At 48.2% G+C, this 18,172-nt stretch overlaps 1 protein-coding gene across 1 annotated transcript in view; it reads right to left on the bottom strand.

The window, feature by feature from the left end:
* The window catches only part of src (v-src avian sarcoma (Schmidt-Ruppin A-2) viral oncogene homolog), a 32,103-nt gene that overhangs the window by 2,096 nt on the left and 11,835 nt on the right, over positions 1 to 18,172 (bottom strand). Inside the window, 9 exon segments of the mRNA XM_036532829.1 lie at positions 133 to 286; positions 515 to 591; positions 1,090 to 1,269; positions 1,594 to 1,749; positions 2,880 to 3,029; positions 4,187 to 4,290; positions 4,862 to 4,960; positions 8,384 to 8,483; positions 9,035 to 9,292. Of these exon segments, the coding sequence (XP_036388722.1) occupies positions 133 to 286; positions 515 to 591; positions 1,090 to 1,269; positions 1,594 to 1,749; positions 2,880 to 3,029; positions 4,187 to 4,290; positions 4,862 to 4,960; positions 8,384 to 8,483; positions 9,035 to 9,284 (1,270 nt within the window). The 5' untranslated portion in view covers positions 9,285 to 9,292.

Genomic DNA, 18,172 nt, shown 5'->3' with positions numbered 1-18,172 from the left:
CATGCCAAGACACATTATAAATCTTGAGCAATTAGAAAAAAATCCAAGATATCACGTCAAACCTTGTGGTGTGAGGTTTGGGTGGGGGCTATGTGAGGAAGAGAGAATGTTGGCGCCCTCTGCTGGCCTCACCTTGCCTGGCAGTGTACTCGTTATCCTCAATGAGTCGGGCCAGGCCAAAGTCGGCCACTTTGCACACTAGGTTGTCGCCCACGAGGATGTTGGCTGCCCTGAGGTCTCTGTGGACGTAGTTCATTCTCTCCACATAGGCCATCCCTGAGGCAATCTGGAAGAACATGGCCAGAGGGTTATTCTGCAACAATCTCCTGCAACTTCCTGCAAAATGTGAACTTTTTCCTGCTGTAATATTTAATTAATTGTGGAGGACGACTCTTACGGCAGCGAGGCAGACTTGAAAGGCCCTTTCGTCATGCTTGTGTGATTTTGCATAAATCTGTCTTAAGGCAGCTAAAATGGATGCGCCCGGCCTCTTCGTTCGCTGTTCAGCTCTCACCTGTGATGCCATGTCCACCAGCTGGGGCAGCCTCAGCATCTTGCCCATGTCCCCTTTGAGGAAGTCCAGCAGGCTGCCTGTGGGAGTGAGAGCGAGGGTACGATCTTGTTAAGGTACATCTTTTCCTTCAGACTTTTTTTTTATCTCCACTTATTTTTACAAAGTGCTTTGGTTTGCTCTATGAGAAATTAAAATCCAGGGAAAATGTGTGGTTGAACATTGTACTATGAATATTAATAGAACTAGCTTTGGACACTGACTGAATGAGCACTTGGTATATCCAACCAAACATTTGTCCAAAGGTTCATTTTCAGAAGTGACTGTTTTCTGGAAATATCAAAAACCAGTTTAAAGCTCTGATTAGACACACATCCTAAATCAAAATTCAAGGTACAGTATATCATTTAGGGACATCATTTTGTGAGACCGAAGCACTATACCAGCTCTGTGCATACAAATAAGTAATAAAAAGGAGCTATTTATCTAGGCTTTGGCAAAGGCCCCCCAAGAATAAAGCCATTCTGAAGAGTTAGAAACCATTACTACTACATCTCCCATGATGCCGTGCTGCTGACCTTGGCCCATGTACTCGGTGACGATGTAGATGGGCTCCTCGGAAACCACAGCGTAGAGCTGCACCAGCTTCTCGTGGCGCAGTTTCTTCATGACCTGCGCTTCCTGCAGGAAGGCCTCCGGGGACATGGTGCCCGGCTTCAGTGTCTTGATGGCCACCCGCGTCGTACCGTTCCAAGTTCCTGTGTGGGTGGTAACACTTCCTGTCAGGCGGCCTTACAACCTACAGCTACTCTTAAATGTCACTTATAAACAAAATACATTACCTCATAGTACACATTACACATACGTACATCTCAAACCATTGATCTATTTACGGTTACATCTTACATATGTCAAGTGCGGTACAGCTAATTTCTGCTTCTCCCAGTTTGGGGAAAGCGTAGGGGAAACAAAGCACATTGGATGCTTGACTATGTGTGAACACCAAAACAAAGCTCTGTTCACCCTTCACTCTGTCTGTGTGTCCCCTGTGTGTCTGAAGTGACCAGGGCGAGCTGGCTTACCCATCCAGACCTCCCCGAAGCAGCCCTGGCCGAGCTTGACGTCCAGCCGCAGGGACTCGCGGGGGATCTCCCAGGCGTCCCGGGCTAGGCCCTGCGTCTGAGGCTTCAGGACGGGGCACACTTCCGTCAGGCAGTGGCACAGACCGTCAGCGTGCTCTGTGTGTGGGGAGGAGCGGAGGAAGAGATTTGGTCAGGGAGGGCATGGCCTTAGGTTTGATATCACCTCTCCTGCCAGCTTCCTGCCCCAGCCACGCATTCAACCAGTACACTCCCACAGTGTAGAGAGGACTCAGAAGCAGCCCCTCCCCTCCAGCCATCCAAACCCAGTCACACAGCTTGCTTTCATTACAATAAAAGCACTTTCCATTAAAATGACTGTCCTCCAACCAAAATAATCAATCAAATAATCAAATGTTATAATTATCAATGCAGCTAATTGGCACTTGAAATCAAGCGAGAATGAATTGGAAATAAATTAAGCTGCAATTCCAGAAGACATGAAGGTCAATAAGCACTTGGAATATGAGCCCTGGGGAGTGTTTAGTCTGGCATACCAAGCTCAAGCCACGCCAACAGCCCTCAGGACTCAGATTTATGAATGCTTAGCACCTCCCACTCAAACGCTTTGCCTAGTTTTCTTTTCTTTTTTTTTTTTTTTTACCTTACCTTATGTTTCAAAGGAAAGGATTTAATAATATGGTCTACACAACCACAGTTCTCTAACATATAAAATCTCTATCTACGCCAGCATTAAGGAGCAGGCCCAGATTTCTGTCCCCTTTGACACAGGAAGCTGGGACAGCCGTGTGAAAGCTCTGGAGCCCTAACAAGAGGCTCCGATTCTCCGGGGCTCTCTGACTCGGCCCAGTTCTGCTTCCTCACTCGCTTGAGTCTCACTTCCTCAACTTTATTTATGGAACAGTTTCTTACGAAATCCTCTAGTAGATGAAGCCTGACTAGCAAATCACAGTGGAGGACAAGCTAAAAAAGGCCATTCTTGAGAGCAGTACAATCCAATAGCTAATAGGAGGTTGTCAGTGTGTATAAAGAATTTTTAAAAATTAAAGCTGATAAAATGTGTAAAAGCTGAATTAAGAAATACAAGGTATGACAAAAGCACTAGGCCACAGTGAATGCTGAAAAAAAAAAATAAAAAACTGAAAAACTTAGAAGTTTATTCTGTTTCTCTGTCATAGATGATGTCCACTTTGCTGTCATGTGTTCCTTCTGTCTGACGACATATATGACTGTGGTTTAATAAAGTCATTTGTAGAGCTCTGACTCACTGCGGTAGTGGGCGACAAGCTGCTGCAGGTTGCTGAACTGTGTGCGAGACGTGATGTAGAAGCCGCCGCTGTCCAGCTTGCGGATCTTGTAGTGCTTGACATTGAGGCCTTTTGTGTTGTCGTAGTCCAGGACAGACAGGCAGTAGGCACCTGGAGAGAGAAAACGGCCTATGAGACAGATCAGGAAGCAGGAACAGCTGTTGCCGACAGACATGTTCAGGCCCTTTCACACAGGGGAAAACCAGATTGATCCGCATTGTTCCAGGTCTGGGTACCTGGTATCTGAAAGATCTTCCCTGGATTCCTGTCACCAACACCCCACTGCATAGCACCACACATGAATGAAGCTTATGGAGTATGCCTGTGCAAATCTGTTTTTCTCCACAGCTACACAGCTGATTACAAACAAAAAACTGCCAGAATCAATTCACACTGGCCTTCACTAGAGGGCGCCATGCAGACAGAAAGACACCTCAATCCATACCCTCAGCCCCCCGCTTCCACAACCTCCCCCGGGGCTGTCTTTGCCTGAGTAGAGACACGGCCTGTGGTTACCCTGCCAGGCTAAACAGTGACCTACTTCTGTCTCCCTTGTTCACCAAACCCACCCCCCCCCCACCCCCCCGATCTGTTCCCAGCCGTGCCTCCCCATCTACTGCCCCCCCCTCACTTTCTTGGCCTCCTCAGGCACACGGTGCAGTCAGAGAGGGGCACTGACTCCTACAGCCAGGCCTACTGCGACAGTCTGCCCCCGACCCTGGCGCATCACGCCCACCCCTTTCCTCTTGGCGTCACAATCGTGCACACTTGCCTTCCTACTTTCAGCAAACTGGACCACAGCAAATGGAGAAAGAGGGGACACAACAAAAGGGACTGCGCCCAGAATCAGCACAGACGGCAGATGGAGGAACTGTTCGGGTTAACTGCTTGTAAATCTTGCTTGTGTAAAACAGAAACTAGCAGGTGGCACACCAGTTCAACTTGGTCTGTACAGTTCAATGTCTCGTAACGAGGCTGATAAATTTTGGTCGGATGAAAAATGGTGGCTATACACACTTTTACTACAAAGTAATTTCTTATTCCCGCCAAAATTCACCAACATCTCAGTTCATCTGCATCTTCTTGCCTTGACACTGTTATCCAGGATGTGTTCTTTAAATGAACTTCTTTCTCCTCTCCGACAATCCCATTTAAATGTGTTTCTGAACCTTCTTACTTAAGGGCTGTGAGTTAACATCCTGACAAAGCAAGGAGCAGCGTGCAAGGATGCGCTTGTTCAGTGGAGCGACGTGTTTGGGCGGCCTCACCCTTGGTGGTCTCACTCTCCCGCACCAGGAAGGTCCCTCGTCTGTTCTCCAGGTTCAGGAGCAGTCTCTCAGAGTCACGCCGTGTGATCTTCCCAAAGTACCACCTGCAGGTGGGGTGGAACGACAAGTGTGGGCTTCACTTTACTGTCCTACATTATTTCTCAGGAATGGAGGACTTCTGAGAGTTGAGTGTGCACGTGTGTGCGTGTGCGTGTGTGTACGCATGGAAGCGAGAGTGCGTGTATGTGTGCTTTTATGCGCGAGTGTCCCTGCATGTGTACACTTGTAGATGACAGAGCATGTGTGCCTTTAATGATGGCTCTGACCACATACTGAGTCAAACTGGGATGGGCTCTTCTCTGTTCTTGTCCTGGCTAACACTGCACTCTCAGCCTTACCTGCTTTGCTGTACTTTTGTACCTTTGCTATTACTTCTTCCTGAGGACTACCTGTGACTGGCCAGACAGGGGTGTGACATGGAGGTGGTGTTACGGAAAGGAGGAGGGGCAGAGCTGGGAGGGTTAGTTTTGAGTGGGTTTCAGAAATGGGTGGGGGTGGGGGGGGGGGGGGGGGGGGGTGTTCGTTTTTTTCAGTCCTGTCAGTCTTACTTTCCTTTCAGACATAATCAACAAAACAGAACAGAAAAAAAGCAGGAGAGAGAGAGGAGGGATTTACTCTTCCGCCTGGATGGAGTCTGACGGAGCAACGTAATTGCTGGGAATGTAACCGCTTTCTCCAGTAGCCAGGGAGCGGGCCAGCCACCAGTCCCCTTCCCTGCAAAGAGGAAAAAAAAAAAACAGTGTGAACCAATGCACTCACTGCCCTGACACGCCACTCACACCTCTCCCCCCTGCGAGAAGCTCTTCTGACACCTCCCTCCCGGAGGGCCTTGGTCAGCTCCTGGGATTTCCTGCCTCTGCCTGAGTCTCGACGTGAGACACCAGGGTGCGGTGCTGGAATTTTCACTTGTTGTCAGGTTGTGTGCTTTCAGTCTCTGTAAAAATCAGTAGCTTCCCCGGGCAAGGGTAAACAAAGGTATCTGTGTCAGGGCTCATTAAAGACCCAGAGATGTGTTATGACGCGGAGGGTTCAGAAACCGCCATTAAACTGGTCCTGAACCCTTGCAGGAGTCGGAGAGTGAATCACCGGTGAGAAACGAGGTAGGCTGCTTGTGTGTCTGAATGACAAGTGGCCCGTTTTGGTGGTAATTGGATTCATTAAGCTCCGCCGTGAGCGGGTGTTAATTAGGGCCCTGCTTTCGTTTTAATTTCCCCGGTCTTCGCGTCATTATTTTTCCATTACGTTAATCATTCAAAAGCAGGGAAACTGGTGTGTCGTTTCACGAACAAGAAAGGGGTCACTTCACTTGGAGAGCTGTGAAACTGAATGCAGTAAGTGCTCTTAGAGACCCATTCATTAGCAGAAAACATATGAGAGCTAAATTATACTTTTAGTGAAAGAGGGGAAACAACATTAGTGTAAACAGTTTGAATGTATCGTGTTTCATTCACAATCAAGAAAGCATGTACTTATACAGGTATTTACAATGGTTTGAACTGAACTGAATGTAGTGGTTTAAAGAGAACTGAAGCACCAGCTATACATTTATGAGAAATCCATGAGCAGGTGAAAAATGGTGACAGACTCTCAATGCCTGCTACGTAGCTGGCTCAGTGAGCTCAATAAATGACCCGAAGTGATCAGATGTTACTGGTAAGATGCTGTAACAACAGCGCAAATAGCACTGCTAGCTGTCCAAGCTCAATGCTCTAACTACCATAGGATGGCAAGTCAAACAGAGTCTTCAAATTGGTATCCTGTACTGTAACTACTTAACTGCAATACTTCAGTGGCCTGCTCAGTAACTGTATATTAGCTTGGATTGTAATTATATATTGGCTTTTCATAACAGTTGTGAATGTAAACTGGAATGTTGTGCTGTGTAACGGACTGGGTAAAGAAATATTCTGAATCGCACTGCTGCACTCACACTATTTTGTGTTACTAGACCCTATACGCTGCATGTTACAGCCGCTGCAATACTGTATACTGGACACTTTTACATCTTTAAGGTGAACTGTTAGACCCTTTATACTTCTAGCACCACTGTGCTCCAATGTTAGATACAGACAATGTTTGCTGAGAAATCTTAATACTGTAGCTCTGAAATGTGACATGACTCTTCATAATAAGTCAATCATTTGGAGAAAAATGTGAACTGACAATGTCCAGCAGTCAACCAATCGATCACCTCATGCCAGCAACTGACCTCTCCTGTACGAATGGTCACAATTTAGCATCTGACAACAGAGCAGTTAGTGATCTGGCATGGCTCCCTCAGTTTTTCAACACATCCTCATTACACTTTATAATAGTTAACAGCCACTGGAGGCCAGGCAGGTGGAATGTGCTCACAGAGTTCTCTTGGTTTCCATCAAAAGACAGTAACCACAGATGCTCCCATCCAAACAAGACAAAGCATGAAAATGGAAGTCTAAGCAGTGAAATGACAAGCTAACATGCATTTTTTTCTCGCTACCGCTAAGATGAAAGGTGCTACAGCTAGCGAGGATGGATGAATCAACGAGCCGACAGTGTTCCTAGTGGTGGGTGATAGGATGAACACAAAGACTACAGCCTTCTTCCCAGTTCTGTGTCAGCTTCGTATTTGGGGTGCTGACCCGTTTCTGAGCTATGGCGACACACGGACACACACGGACACACACGCGGCGACTCGACAGAGGACAAGTGAGGACAGCTATCAAAGAGAGGCTTTACTGACCTGCAGTTCAACTTTCTCCTAAATTAAACCGTGAAGCGTGCGAAGGGAAAAATAGATGGGGGTGGGGGGAGGGGGGTGGAGGATGGGGGGGAGGGGTAGTTTGGAAAACATAAACAGCAAGTGTTAGGGCACAGCTACTGGCATCGGAAGATACGCAGATATAAGGAGAACAGAAAAAAGCTGTCCAACATCCTGTCCATATCCACGGATCCCATTTCCACAGCAGTGTTGCCAACTCAGCAATGTTTTATTTTTTTGTCACCAGACATTTGGTGAACCCAAATTAAATCTCTGCATATGTTTCTATAGAAACACCCGTGGTCTGAATCTTCCTTCAAATGAGAAAAGAATTGCCAGCACACACTAAATGAGGCCCAATGAAGTTTTAATTTAATTCTTGGAAAGTGCAGTCAAACACAGCTACTAACAATTAAATTAAAAAGCTGCACCGGGCCTCATTTTGTGTGTACTGGCAAGTATTCTCTCATTTGCTTGTATTCAGACTTTCAGAGCTAAAATAATTTTTTTCTGTCAACTGAAGAGTGTCACTGAATAGAACTAAATATTCCTTCACCAACGTTTTAATAAACTAACAAGACGTTTATTTGTGTACCTTACCAGAGTGCCCAGAACTACAGGAAACATGGAGAGTTAGCTCTCCTGCCCTCTGGACGACCTCCAAGCCTACACCTGGCCACTTCTGTCTAGCAGCTTTGGGAGCCAATCTGGTGCACGTCTGCTCTGAAATGTTGGCAACGCTGTGCGATATTGTAGTTAACAAAAGCAATGGCTCACTTCCTAAACACATACAGCTGCAGTCAATCAATACCTCACATTTGGCACCATAAATATGCAATTATTTTCCTGTCACTTTGTGAAATACCCCACAGGGGACACTATACATTAGACACAAATGTTTATGCTGTGAGTAGCTCATTGTTTTTAATGCCATGATTTCATGCTATTTATTTTCGTCACCAGCACGTCTCAAATTCTGAAAAATAAAGTAAGACAAATGAGATGTCAAAAAAGACCCAGGCTTTTCAAATGCAAGTACTTTTTAAGCACATGGGCCCCCCCACCCCAAAAAAAGCCATATGGCTCCGCCTTTTTAACCGAAAGCCACCCAAAGCAATGACAAAGACCTGTCAATCCTGCATAAACGGACGTTTCTGAGGGGATTCCGTTTCCATGGTTACAGGTTTTCAGAGGGTGGCGGAGATGCAGTTTGAGGGCAAAGCTGCCAGGCTGGGGGTGGGGGGGAGGGATTGGGGGGGTATATAGGGGGGAGTCAGGCAGAGGAGGCTTACAGTGTGCCACGGGCGTCTCTCAGCGAGGGTGTGGCCTACCGCTGTCTGCATGGGCCACGCCCACCCCGCGTGAGCAGGGCAGGGGGAGGGGCGGCGTCTACTCACGTGTTGTTGACGATCTGCAGTCGCTCGCCCTTCTTGAAAGAGAGATCGGTGGCCGTGCGGGACTCGTAGTCATACAGCGCCACAAACGTAGTGACTCCTCCTATGGAAAATGTGTGTAAAAGGTATAGGAATTATGCACTGGAAAATATCCTGTACACTACAGTATATTTGGTTAAGCACAAATACACTCAAGAAGTTCAGGCATCAATCTATTAGTAGAGTCTAGATGTCAGATTAGTACAATGCAAATACAATCTCATGGCTCACAGGGATTATGGTCTAAAAGGTGACTCCAGGGACAATCTTTGGTTGTACCAACAAAGAACTTCTACATGAATGTGGGGGTAAGTTTCACTGTGTTACATACTGATATATCCAAATAAATGTTTAACTTAGCTTTTACTTTTCTTGACACTTGACTTTTTCCAAAAAAACCTTAAAATGCCATTAACCCAGTTAAGATATGACAAATGGTAATAGTAAAGTCAAGCAATTTTCATTCTCCTTTCAGAAAATGACAGCAGTCCCTGAACACAACTGACAGTGAATTGTCAAAGGCGTACGGAGCATACAGTAAATTTCTCATTCCATTCCAGGTCACTCCATCGCAAGTGATTAGCTGTTTGAGTGCCCCACCTCAAGAGGCCGTACCTGCCAAGGGACCTCCCCTCTGTGGAGAGGTGACTCCGCCCACTGGGTCCACGCCCCCGAAGAGGGCCAGCTCCGCATTGTTGGTGACAGGCTGGGTGCCCCGCCGGCTCCCGTCAACAGCAGGGCTCCGATTGGGTGTGAGGGTCTGCTGGGCGGGGCCAAGGTGGTGTGTGCTGCCGCTGCCGATGGTGCCATCCAGGCTTCGGGACCGCTGGCCCGGGTCCTTGGGTTTGCTCTTGGTTGCCCCCATTATTGCGCCTGGAGAACAAATGGAGCAACCTGTGAGCGCGTTTTTGAACAGCAGCCACATCGGCCCCCAAAACAAAGCACTTAGAGATTTCCAACAAGTCATACGTTTCATAAGTGAATTCAACAGTTCCCATCTCCCTGCTCCGAGCGCCTTCTCTCTCATACTGGTTTTTGAAGTTTTTCCAGTTCTTGGCCCTGAGAATTCTCATCAAATTTAGTGAAAAAAAGTGACCAGGACGAAAGATACTAATGGGGAAAAGGCTACATAATCTGCTTAAGTCATGAACAATAAGAAAAAAACATGAGTCCAACATTAGACTCCATAATGCAGTTTGTGCTTCACTCTGGAGACATGAACAGCATGCCGCCTGTATCACAGATATAATACGGCTACAGCATATGCAGCAAATACACACAGCCGGGTCAGACATGTACACATAATGGAGGAGGCCATGCTGGCAGAATACCAGAGCAGGCAGTGTCCCCTGTGGCCGCGGGCGGTTTTCGCGACTGGGCTCGTCAGGCTCGTTACCACGACGACTGACAGGTGAGGATGAGTGCGCCAGACTCTGCAGAGAGCGGCAGTGCCGCGGCCCTTCCCCCTGACTCCGAGTCTCGCCCCACCGCGCACATCTTCCCCAAAAACCCTCTACCCCCCCCCCCCCCCCTCCGTGACCCCTGAGAGAGGCAGACGGCTCTTCGAAAGACAGGTCGCGGGGAATGGTGCGCCACCTGCCTCTGGTGGAAAAGCTGTTGCCCGCTCAGCGGGGCGGAAGCAATCTCCACCGAGCAGAAGTAACGAGGGGTTAGCGCGGGCGAGCGGAGTTTCCCTCTCTCCAAGCGGAGGGGCCTGTGCGAGCCGTGAAAGAGGAACACTTCCTCACAGCTCTCACGCTGAACGGGAAAAGGAAGCACAACTGCCTACCCGCCCAGTCGTTACAACACGGTATGCCGGCAGCTCCGACTGGCACGGTATAAACTATTCTCAGCTATTTTCCATGTCACAGGACCTCTAAGGCACAGCCTCCAAATTAGGCATCCCAGCACCAGCGTAATAGTGTGCAAGCTCCTTGCAACAACTGCTTGGTGTTTATTCGCAGCTCAAAACACACATTGCCCCATGAAAAAGGTCTTTGTTTCCAGAGATATATGCATGTCTGTGGGAATGAGAACAAACAGACGGTACTGTAAATAATATTTGGGATGCACAGAAGAAAATGCTTGTTCTGAAAAATCGGGGCTGGCTGAGCGGGAATCGCTTTTTAATTCCGCCTTGTGTCTGCCTTTCTGCCCCCGACCCCCACCCCCCCACGTTTTCTTGTTTTTGATTTCAACTAATGACCATGTCTCTTCAGAGGATAACAGGAGTAATCTGAAAATGACATGCAGAGGAACAAAAAAACCATCTGACCCTGTGGATGACGACTGCAATTCCCTGCATGAGGGATTATTCAGCAGCTAAACATGAGTCTACAAAAAGACAACAAAATAATAATAAAAAAAAACAACAATGGGTATTTGTCTCTTTTAATCGGTTTATTATGGTGTTTACTTAGTCAGCTCAAGTAGATGGCATTATTTGGCTTTCATGCGATGGCTTTCCTGTTAGTTTTCTTTGACGCAGGTGACAGCTGGTCACTTGCGTCCGTTCTGGAGGTACAGGTGCTGCTGTGAGGCCATTATTTTGGCAGTTCATGCACTCTCTCTTGTGGAATCTCAGCGTGAACTCCAAAGCGGCGGGGCTGCAAACTCCTGGAGCTGAGGACAAACTGCTCGAAATTACGACGCGCTGTTGCATGTAGCCTTCCAGGTTAAAGCGGTGAGAGGATGGCTGACAAAGCGCACCACGTGGTGTTTAAAATTAAACGGAAATGCAAATCTGTAGTTGGGAGGAATTACACAAGACTGTTTGCCGGTTCATTTCTGTGTCACGCCATAGGGTGCTGCTCTTATCTCTAGGCGACTCCTCCCAAAACCAGTCTGGTAACCTCGCCCCCCTCCAGATCCCAAAATTCCCCCACAGGAACAAGCCAGCCCTTTCAGGTCCGGGCTCGCCCAAGCCCCGCCCTCCGGAGGGATCGGGTTTCATGTTCCTGTAGCCGCTGGCGAGGGTTACTATGATTGCAGGGAGTGGTTGCTGGAAACATCACCCTCAATTTGCTCTGCAGGGTAGGCAGACTGTAGTGGAATCTGGGGGTGGGGGAGAGGCTTGCTGGTTTTCAGCAGGTAGTTATTCTCTACAATGTGACTCCTCCTTAGGCTCCGCCTCTGAAAAATGCAAAAACCCATAAGCGCTATTGGCATGCGGAGTGTCACACCAAAAGCCAGGGGAAGAAAGCCCTTGGACAGAGACGCAAATCAGCATCACAAGCTGATCACAAATTTTACCCATTGTGCTCGCCGTGTCAGTTTGATCACTGGGCCGAAGTGAACTTCCTGCCGACAATTAGACGTCCTTATCTGGCCACTTCAATCGGCTCGATCTTCAATCGAGAAGCGGATGGCAGGTGCTGCACCGGCCCAGATAGCCATCGTTATTTTCACTCCATTTGCATGGGCAGACATCAAACATTAATGGCGGGGCAAGGCGGTCTGATCGGTACAATATGTCCAGACGGCCGAGCTGGGGTGGGGGGGGGGAGGGAGGAGCAGACTGCCACACGTGAGACCGTAGGGACTCAATGTGAGAAAATGGGGGGCGGGGGGTTTGGCTGGGTGTGTGGGGGGATGGGGGGGGCGGCAGGGTCCATTCTCTGAGCTGCTCAGGTTTTCGGCATATTGCTCAACCTTTACGTGCATACCTCCGCAGCTCGCTCCAGCTGGCTTTGACAATGTCACGAGAGACACGCACACATCGGCGTGGCTGGAATGATGAACCCGAAATACACATGTTAGGAAGCGCAGGGAACACGGACGTGACAGCCGGCAGTAAATGAAAGGATTACATAACGCGTTGTGAGCCGGCATCTTCCGCGAATGTTAGCACGCTAGTTCGCTACAGGTGGCCGAACGCAGACTGCTTGAGTCGACCTACGGCACTGCCGAGAAGAGAATGGGACGAGGGGGTCGCCCAGCGTGCGGGAGATGCGGGCGTGTTCTTCCGTTTTCCCCACACCGGATGCTTTCTCTCGGTCTAAAACCCTCGGCATTGTTAGTTCGGGGAAATGCGGGGGGCTTCACTGCACATGGGGGCGGACCGTGGCCTAATCCGGGCGGTCACTCTCTCCGATCGGATTACCGCCGTCAGTCCTGTAATCTGGTTCAGCCGAGCAGCGGGCGCATTCCATCTGTGGCCCGTGAGTGGCACGGGACAGGGGGGATGGGGCGCGTAGGCCCGACCACGTGAAGCGCCCGAAACGTGCTGGCCTTGTCCCGACTGAGGGCAGGCCTTCGCCCATCCACCCCAGGCAGGTTCACCAAGTCCATTACAAGTGCAAAACAAGCAAAAAACACATTCCACAGTGACTACATGAACCCCATTCCAACCCTCCTCACTTACACGTATTCATATGGTGCATGCTCTTATCTAAAGTGAATTACAAAGCAAAGGGGATACAAAGGACAATACACACCAAATACGTCAAACTCATTTGATCAAATTCCAATACCACCCTCAGTGCTACAACAACTCGGTCCATAGTGAAAACAAGCTTTCATTACATTACATTACATGCATTTAGCAGACACTCTTATCCCGAGTGACTTCCATCACAATAGAACATCAGTGTATCCATTCAGTTTAAATGGGCAACAGTGTCAGACCAGGCTAACAACAGTCCCGGACCAATGAGTGTGATCTTAACACTATTCAATCCCCACCACAAGTTAACTTGTGCAATCTAACAGAAGCACGATATCTTTCAAAACAACTATCCTAAATGATCAAAACCTAGTCCAATAACACCTCCTAAAGTGGCAGGAGTGGCGCTACAACAACTACAGAGGCAAGCCAAGGTGCACTCAGCACAAGCCCGGCTCCGCCACAGTGCAGTGAGCCTGAGTGACACCCACGGACACTGAACTTGTGATTCTGTGGCCGTGACCGCGGAGGTCCCGGTCCTCTCTCGGTCAGACAGAGTGTAGGAGGAGGACTGCTCATCCAAATGTTTGCACGCCCTCTTCCCCTTTTCGCTCGACACGCCGCGCTCTGGCAGGAGCGGCCGTGGCGTGACAGCGTTTTCCCGTTGAGCAACTCACACGGTGAATCATTACCCCGAGTCGGGAGAGGAGAGGAGCGTGCTCCGCCCACGCGTGGTGTGAGGCCGCCCAGCTGCCGGTATCCTGAGCCTCTCCAGGTATGCCCTGCAGCTGACAGGCCCCGGTGCGGCCCAGAGACAGGAATGCTAACCCCTTTGTGCTCGGTCCCTGATGCAAGTTGACCCGATTTACTTGAACAAACACCACCGACTGGAAAAAAACATCCCTAAGGGGTCAAGTTACGATGAGACGCTTGCACTGAAATGGTGTGGGAGCGATAGAACGTGTTGCAAAACCCCAGCACTACCAGGTGCACTTCACTGCATAGCTCATAGCAGCAGTAAGGAGCAGGGCTTGAAACCGAAATGTTGCCGATTCAATTCCCTACTGGGGTACTGCTGCTGTAGTTCACCCACACTTGCCTCAGTAAAAATTCAGCTCTATAAATGGACAAAATTGTAGCCCATGTGAGTCTCTCTGGATAAGAGCATCTGCTAAATGACAGTAATGCAATGCAACATCTCAGAATATATGAGTAATAAGCGTGGTAAATCTGGTACAAGATACAAGAGGCCCTCACCTCAGCACGCCCTACAGTACGTGTAATCTGTCACTGTGTCAAATGACAGAGAGAGCAAAGTGACAATTACACAGAATTGAAGTGGTATCAGAGATATGAAGTGCCACCAGCGTGCCAGGTTTTCTGGACACCACTACACCCCTACCCACATAACATTTCCTGCCTTTGAAAGGCAGCTTGATGTGGGTCTATGAGAAAACCCTAGGAAAAGTGAATAGCTGGACGTGACAGGGACGGATAAATCAGCCTTGGGAGTGTCATTTTATTTGCCTTGTGTGATTGTTCCCTGGCATTTATTTTCTAGTAGGCTACTTTTACCACATTTTCCAGGGGAGGTCAAATTCAGTTCCACACAGGTACATGTGCTGAAAGATGACTCTCCACAGTCTTTCAGAGAGCAGCCACAGGAGTTCCTGAGAGCAGCCAAAGTTTAAACAGAAGTGATGAAATCCTCCCCCCTCCGTTCAGGAGGCCAAAGGCAAACGCCCACGGCACGGTAACGGCTGCATCGGCAGCCGAGCTCGGCCCACGGTCCGTGGCCAAACCCGCAGAGCCTCCAATCAAGGAGTTCGACTCGGAGGGGGAGTTGATACAGTAAATATTTACCACCGCAGAGTGAAATGGGCCTAGCGTTGCCATGGCACCGATTCCTTACATTCCAGCAGTGGCTGCACGCGCCGTTGCTGGGGAGGAGTGGGGGCCTGCACTATAGCTGGGAAAAAAAAATCACCCTGGATGAAGAAAGAGCAAAGTGCCCCTTTCTCCAGTCAGGCCATTAATCTGGCCAAAGCCTCTCTCCCGTTTGGGCTCGGTGTCTGCGAACAATCTGGTTCAAGCAGCTCTCAGATGTAGCCATCATGCTGTTCAAAGGGCCAGAGGTCACATGTGGGAAAAGCATCCAGTGATCTCAATCCCATTCCTTTCCATTTGCGCCCTGTTGATACAGTGCAGCGTATCTCTGGAATGCCACCTAATAACGCAAGCCCCAAAAAGGGCACATTAATCCAGGTTCTTTCCCCTGATAAGAGGCGTGTCGTGACCTTGTTCCATTTCACGGCATCAAAAGGCTAAAAGCTGAGCGTTCAGAGGCCGCGGTGCTCTTAATGTGTGCGAACGCTGTGGAGAGGTTACCTCCCCATCTGGGCCGTCTGGACGGCCATTTCTGACCCAGTGCTGGGATGTCGGCTTGGCCCGCATTACACCTAATGTGTAACTAACAAAATTTCATGTTAATCTATGAATGTGTCAGGCAGGTTAAATGACACATTTGCTCAGAAAATTGAGAATTGGAGAACCCCCCCCCCCCCCCCCCCCCGCCCCCTCCACAAAAGTTTCTTCAGGAGGAACTTTTTCTGAGGTCTGTCTACAGGGATACTGCTCTCATAGGTCCAAATGAGGTTATCTTCCCCACTTGGATTCTTTGCCTGTGACACTATCTAGGCTCCATGGGAGGTGGTTTGAACACCTTGTATGGCAGAGGATAAATGGCAAACGTCACCACTGCGACCGAACTCCGTTACAACACCTGAGACTAGAAGGAATTTCCGAATTACCTTATGTGGGCTGGCAATCAATCCCAGGGGAGATTAAACACCATGACTCACTGCTCAATCGCCATCCCGACCACACTCTGAGAGGGCGATCGCTGTAAGAAACAGGAATGACTATTCAAATCGATAGTGGACCGAAATAGACTTTCTTACATTAATAATGCCCTATGATTATGTTAGCTTTGGTGAACCACAGAGCTGGAGGCTGGTGTTGCAGTTGGAGGTCCTGAAAACCTCCACACCCCCGTGTGCATTCTGTCAGGCCTGTTCTCTGACTCAGTTCAAACTGCAGTATTATTGGCCAGGCACATGAGACATCTGCACAAGCCAAAATGGCCCCGTGTGGGACAAATAAATGGCATGGCGTTGTAAAGCACAACAGAAGTACATTTTGCAATAGTCAAGCGGACACAGGCACCCTTGTCATCATGCTCTGAAGTGCATTCACTCTCACAACTGTTTTGAACCAGGATACCTACTGATCAACGTCGTACAGCCCCCTAAGAATGAATATGTCCACGTCCGTCTGACCAAAACATTGAACAAACAAACCAAAATGGTTAACTAGGTACTTCGGCCGGGCATTCCCGATTTACACAAAGGACAGAACAATCCTGGATATTCAGAAAATTCATATTATTTTTTACCGATTGTTACGTTATCATTGCGCTAACATTAACCCACGGAGGCCCTGGGTATGTGTTGGCATTGCGTTGGAGCGGTACACTCATCGGGTATATTATGCTGCAGTTTCATGTTGTGGTCTGGGCCTTGTGCGTTTGGTGATGGCACATTCATGTGCAGACGATGGTGTCCTTGTTTGTGTAAAGTTTTATGGCATTTTGCTGGATGCCCTTTGTACTTGACGTCTGGAGTTGCTCTAGTAAAGAATGTCTACTGCATGTCATTAATGTAAATGTAATATTTTATACTTTTTAAAGTATATACTTGTACGTCGCTCTAGATGAGTGCACCAAAAGGTAAATGTAAATGTAAAAGGCTGTGTTTATGTATTTGTTGAATAAACAGCAGATGCCCTCTATGCCCTCTTCAATGGCCCCAGCAAAATCATGGATAAGGATTAGCATTACTCCATGCCAATTCAATCATTTCAAATGTCGTCACCATGGCCTTAATCTAGAAACTGAGGTACGACTGTCCCCGTTTCAATAGATGTTACACTTCTCACAGCGCATGAGTCAAAGAACTCAATTTAATGCCTTCTTAGCAAAACAGAAGCGGGGAACATGTCTTGAAAGGAAACTGAAAATGGAAGAGCAAAAACAATGTTGTGACTAAGTGTGAATCAGAGCCCGACAGGGATTATCCATTAATAATAGCACACAGCGACCATAAATCATATAACTCACTCTCCAGGTCTCTATAATCACATTAGAAGGGATGTCTTTGTCACAACAGAGCTCTTGAAATATGCTGAGATCCATAAAAGCTCGCAAAACAAAACTGGTCAGCAGTTATATGTAGAGGGGAGCCCACAATGCTTTCCATTCCTATAGAAAGGGGGCAGATAAATCACATTTTGACACCTCTATCAGGATATGTCATATGCTCATGTGTTTCAAAGGCAATGCTCCTCAGTATGTCAAGTCTTGTTATGCCTGCAGAGAGAGGGCTGGATTGAGCCAGCAAATTCCCATCTTTTGGTTTTTGCCTGTAAACAACCATACGGTAGCCTCCGTTCCTTCCCTACGTCCAAATATGGTCACGGACTGCTTGGAGACCGTGGTTCTGAGGTCATGTGACATGTTCTGCTGAGAAAGAGAGAGGAAAAGAGAGGGAAAGAGAGAGAGAGAGAGAGAGGTCTAATCCTCAAGGGTTTAGCCCGTTCCCATTCTCCCCCCCTAACCATCCGCTGCAGGAGATTTCCACAGAGAGAGGGGGAGAAAACGAATGTGGGAAAAGGGGAGTCGGCAATTCCCTTCACGGCCAAATCCTGACCGCCAGACGAGGGGGGGGAAGACACATCCTCATTCTCTCCTCTTCAGCCTGCTGGTCAAAGCTAATTTGTGGGAAAGTGTGTGCGCGCGTGGGTGTGTGGAGACCGTTTTGTCCGTTCCACAGACACACTTCCTTGTACGACTGAATGCACAGGAAAAAGTAGAAATGGGCCAATCAAATACTGAGAGTGTGATTCACAAAGGGAGCCTGTTTACTGAATGAGCATTCATCCATTCATCCTTTAAGTATTTACTTATGGCTGAGCCTCTCTGTATCCATCTACACCAGACAATCTCCTATGACTGGTATCTCATGCATTACATCTTCAATTACAAGTTGTGATATATGGCACTCTATGCATGGCTAACATTCATTTAGATGACTGGTTGACAATTCCAGTAAGTTATGCTTGGAAAAAAAAGTATTGATGATTTTGCTCACATTTTTTTACTAATGAATCTCCTACCATGAGCTCGCATTGGACCACTAAGCATGCCCATGAAACAGCCAGTGTATTCACGCATTTGGTCCCTTGGCTTCTCTTTTTGTCCCTTTCTCTCACTGTGGCTTTTGGACATACGCCCAGTCATCCTGTATTGCCAT

Source organism: Megalops cyprinoides, chromosome 7 (assembly GCF_013368585.1).
Source record: "Megalops cyprinoides isolate fMegCyp1 chromosome 7, fMegCyp1.pri, whole genome shotgun sequence".
In the NCBI taxonomy this organism is placed as follows: Eukaryota; Metazoa; Chordata; class Actinopteri; order Elopiformes; family Megalopidae; genus Megalops; species Megalops cyprinoides.
Note: the sequence above shows the minus strand (reverse complement) of the source record. Positions and strands in the feature narration are given on the sequence as shown.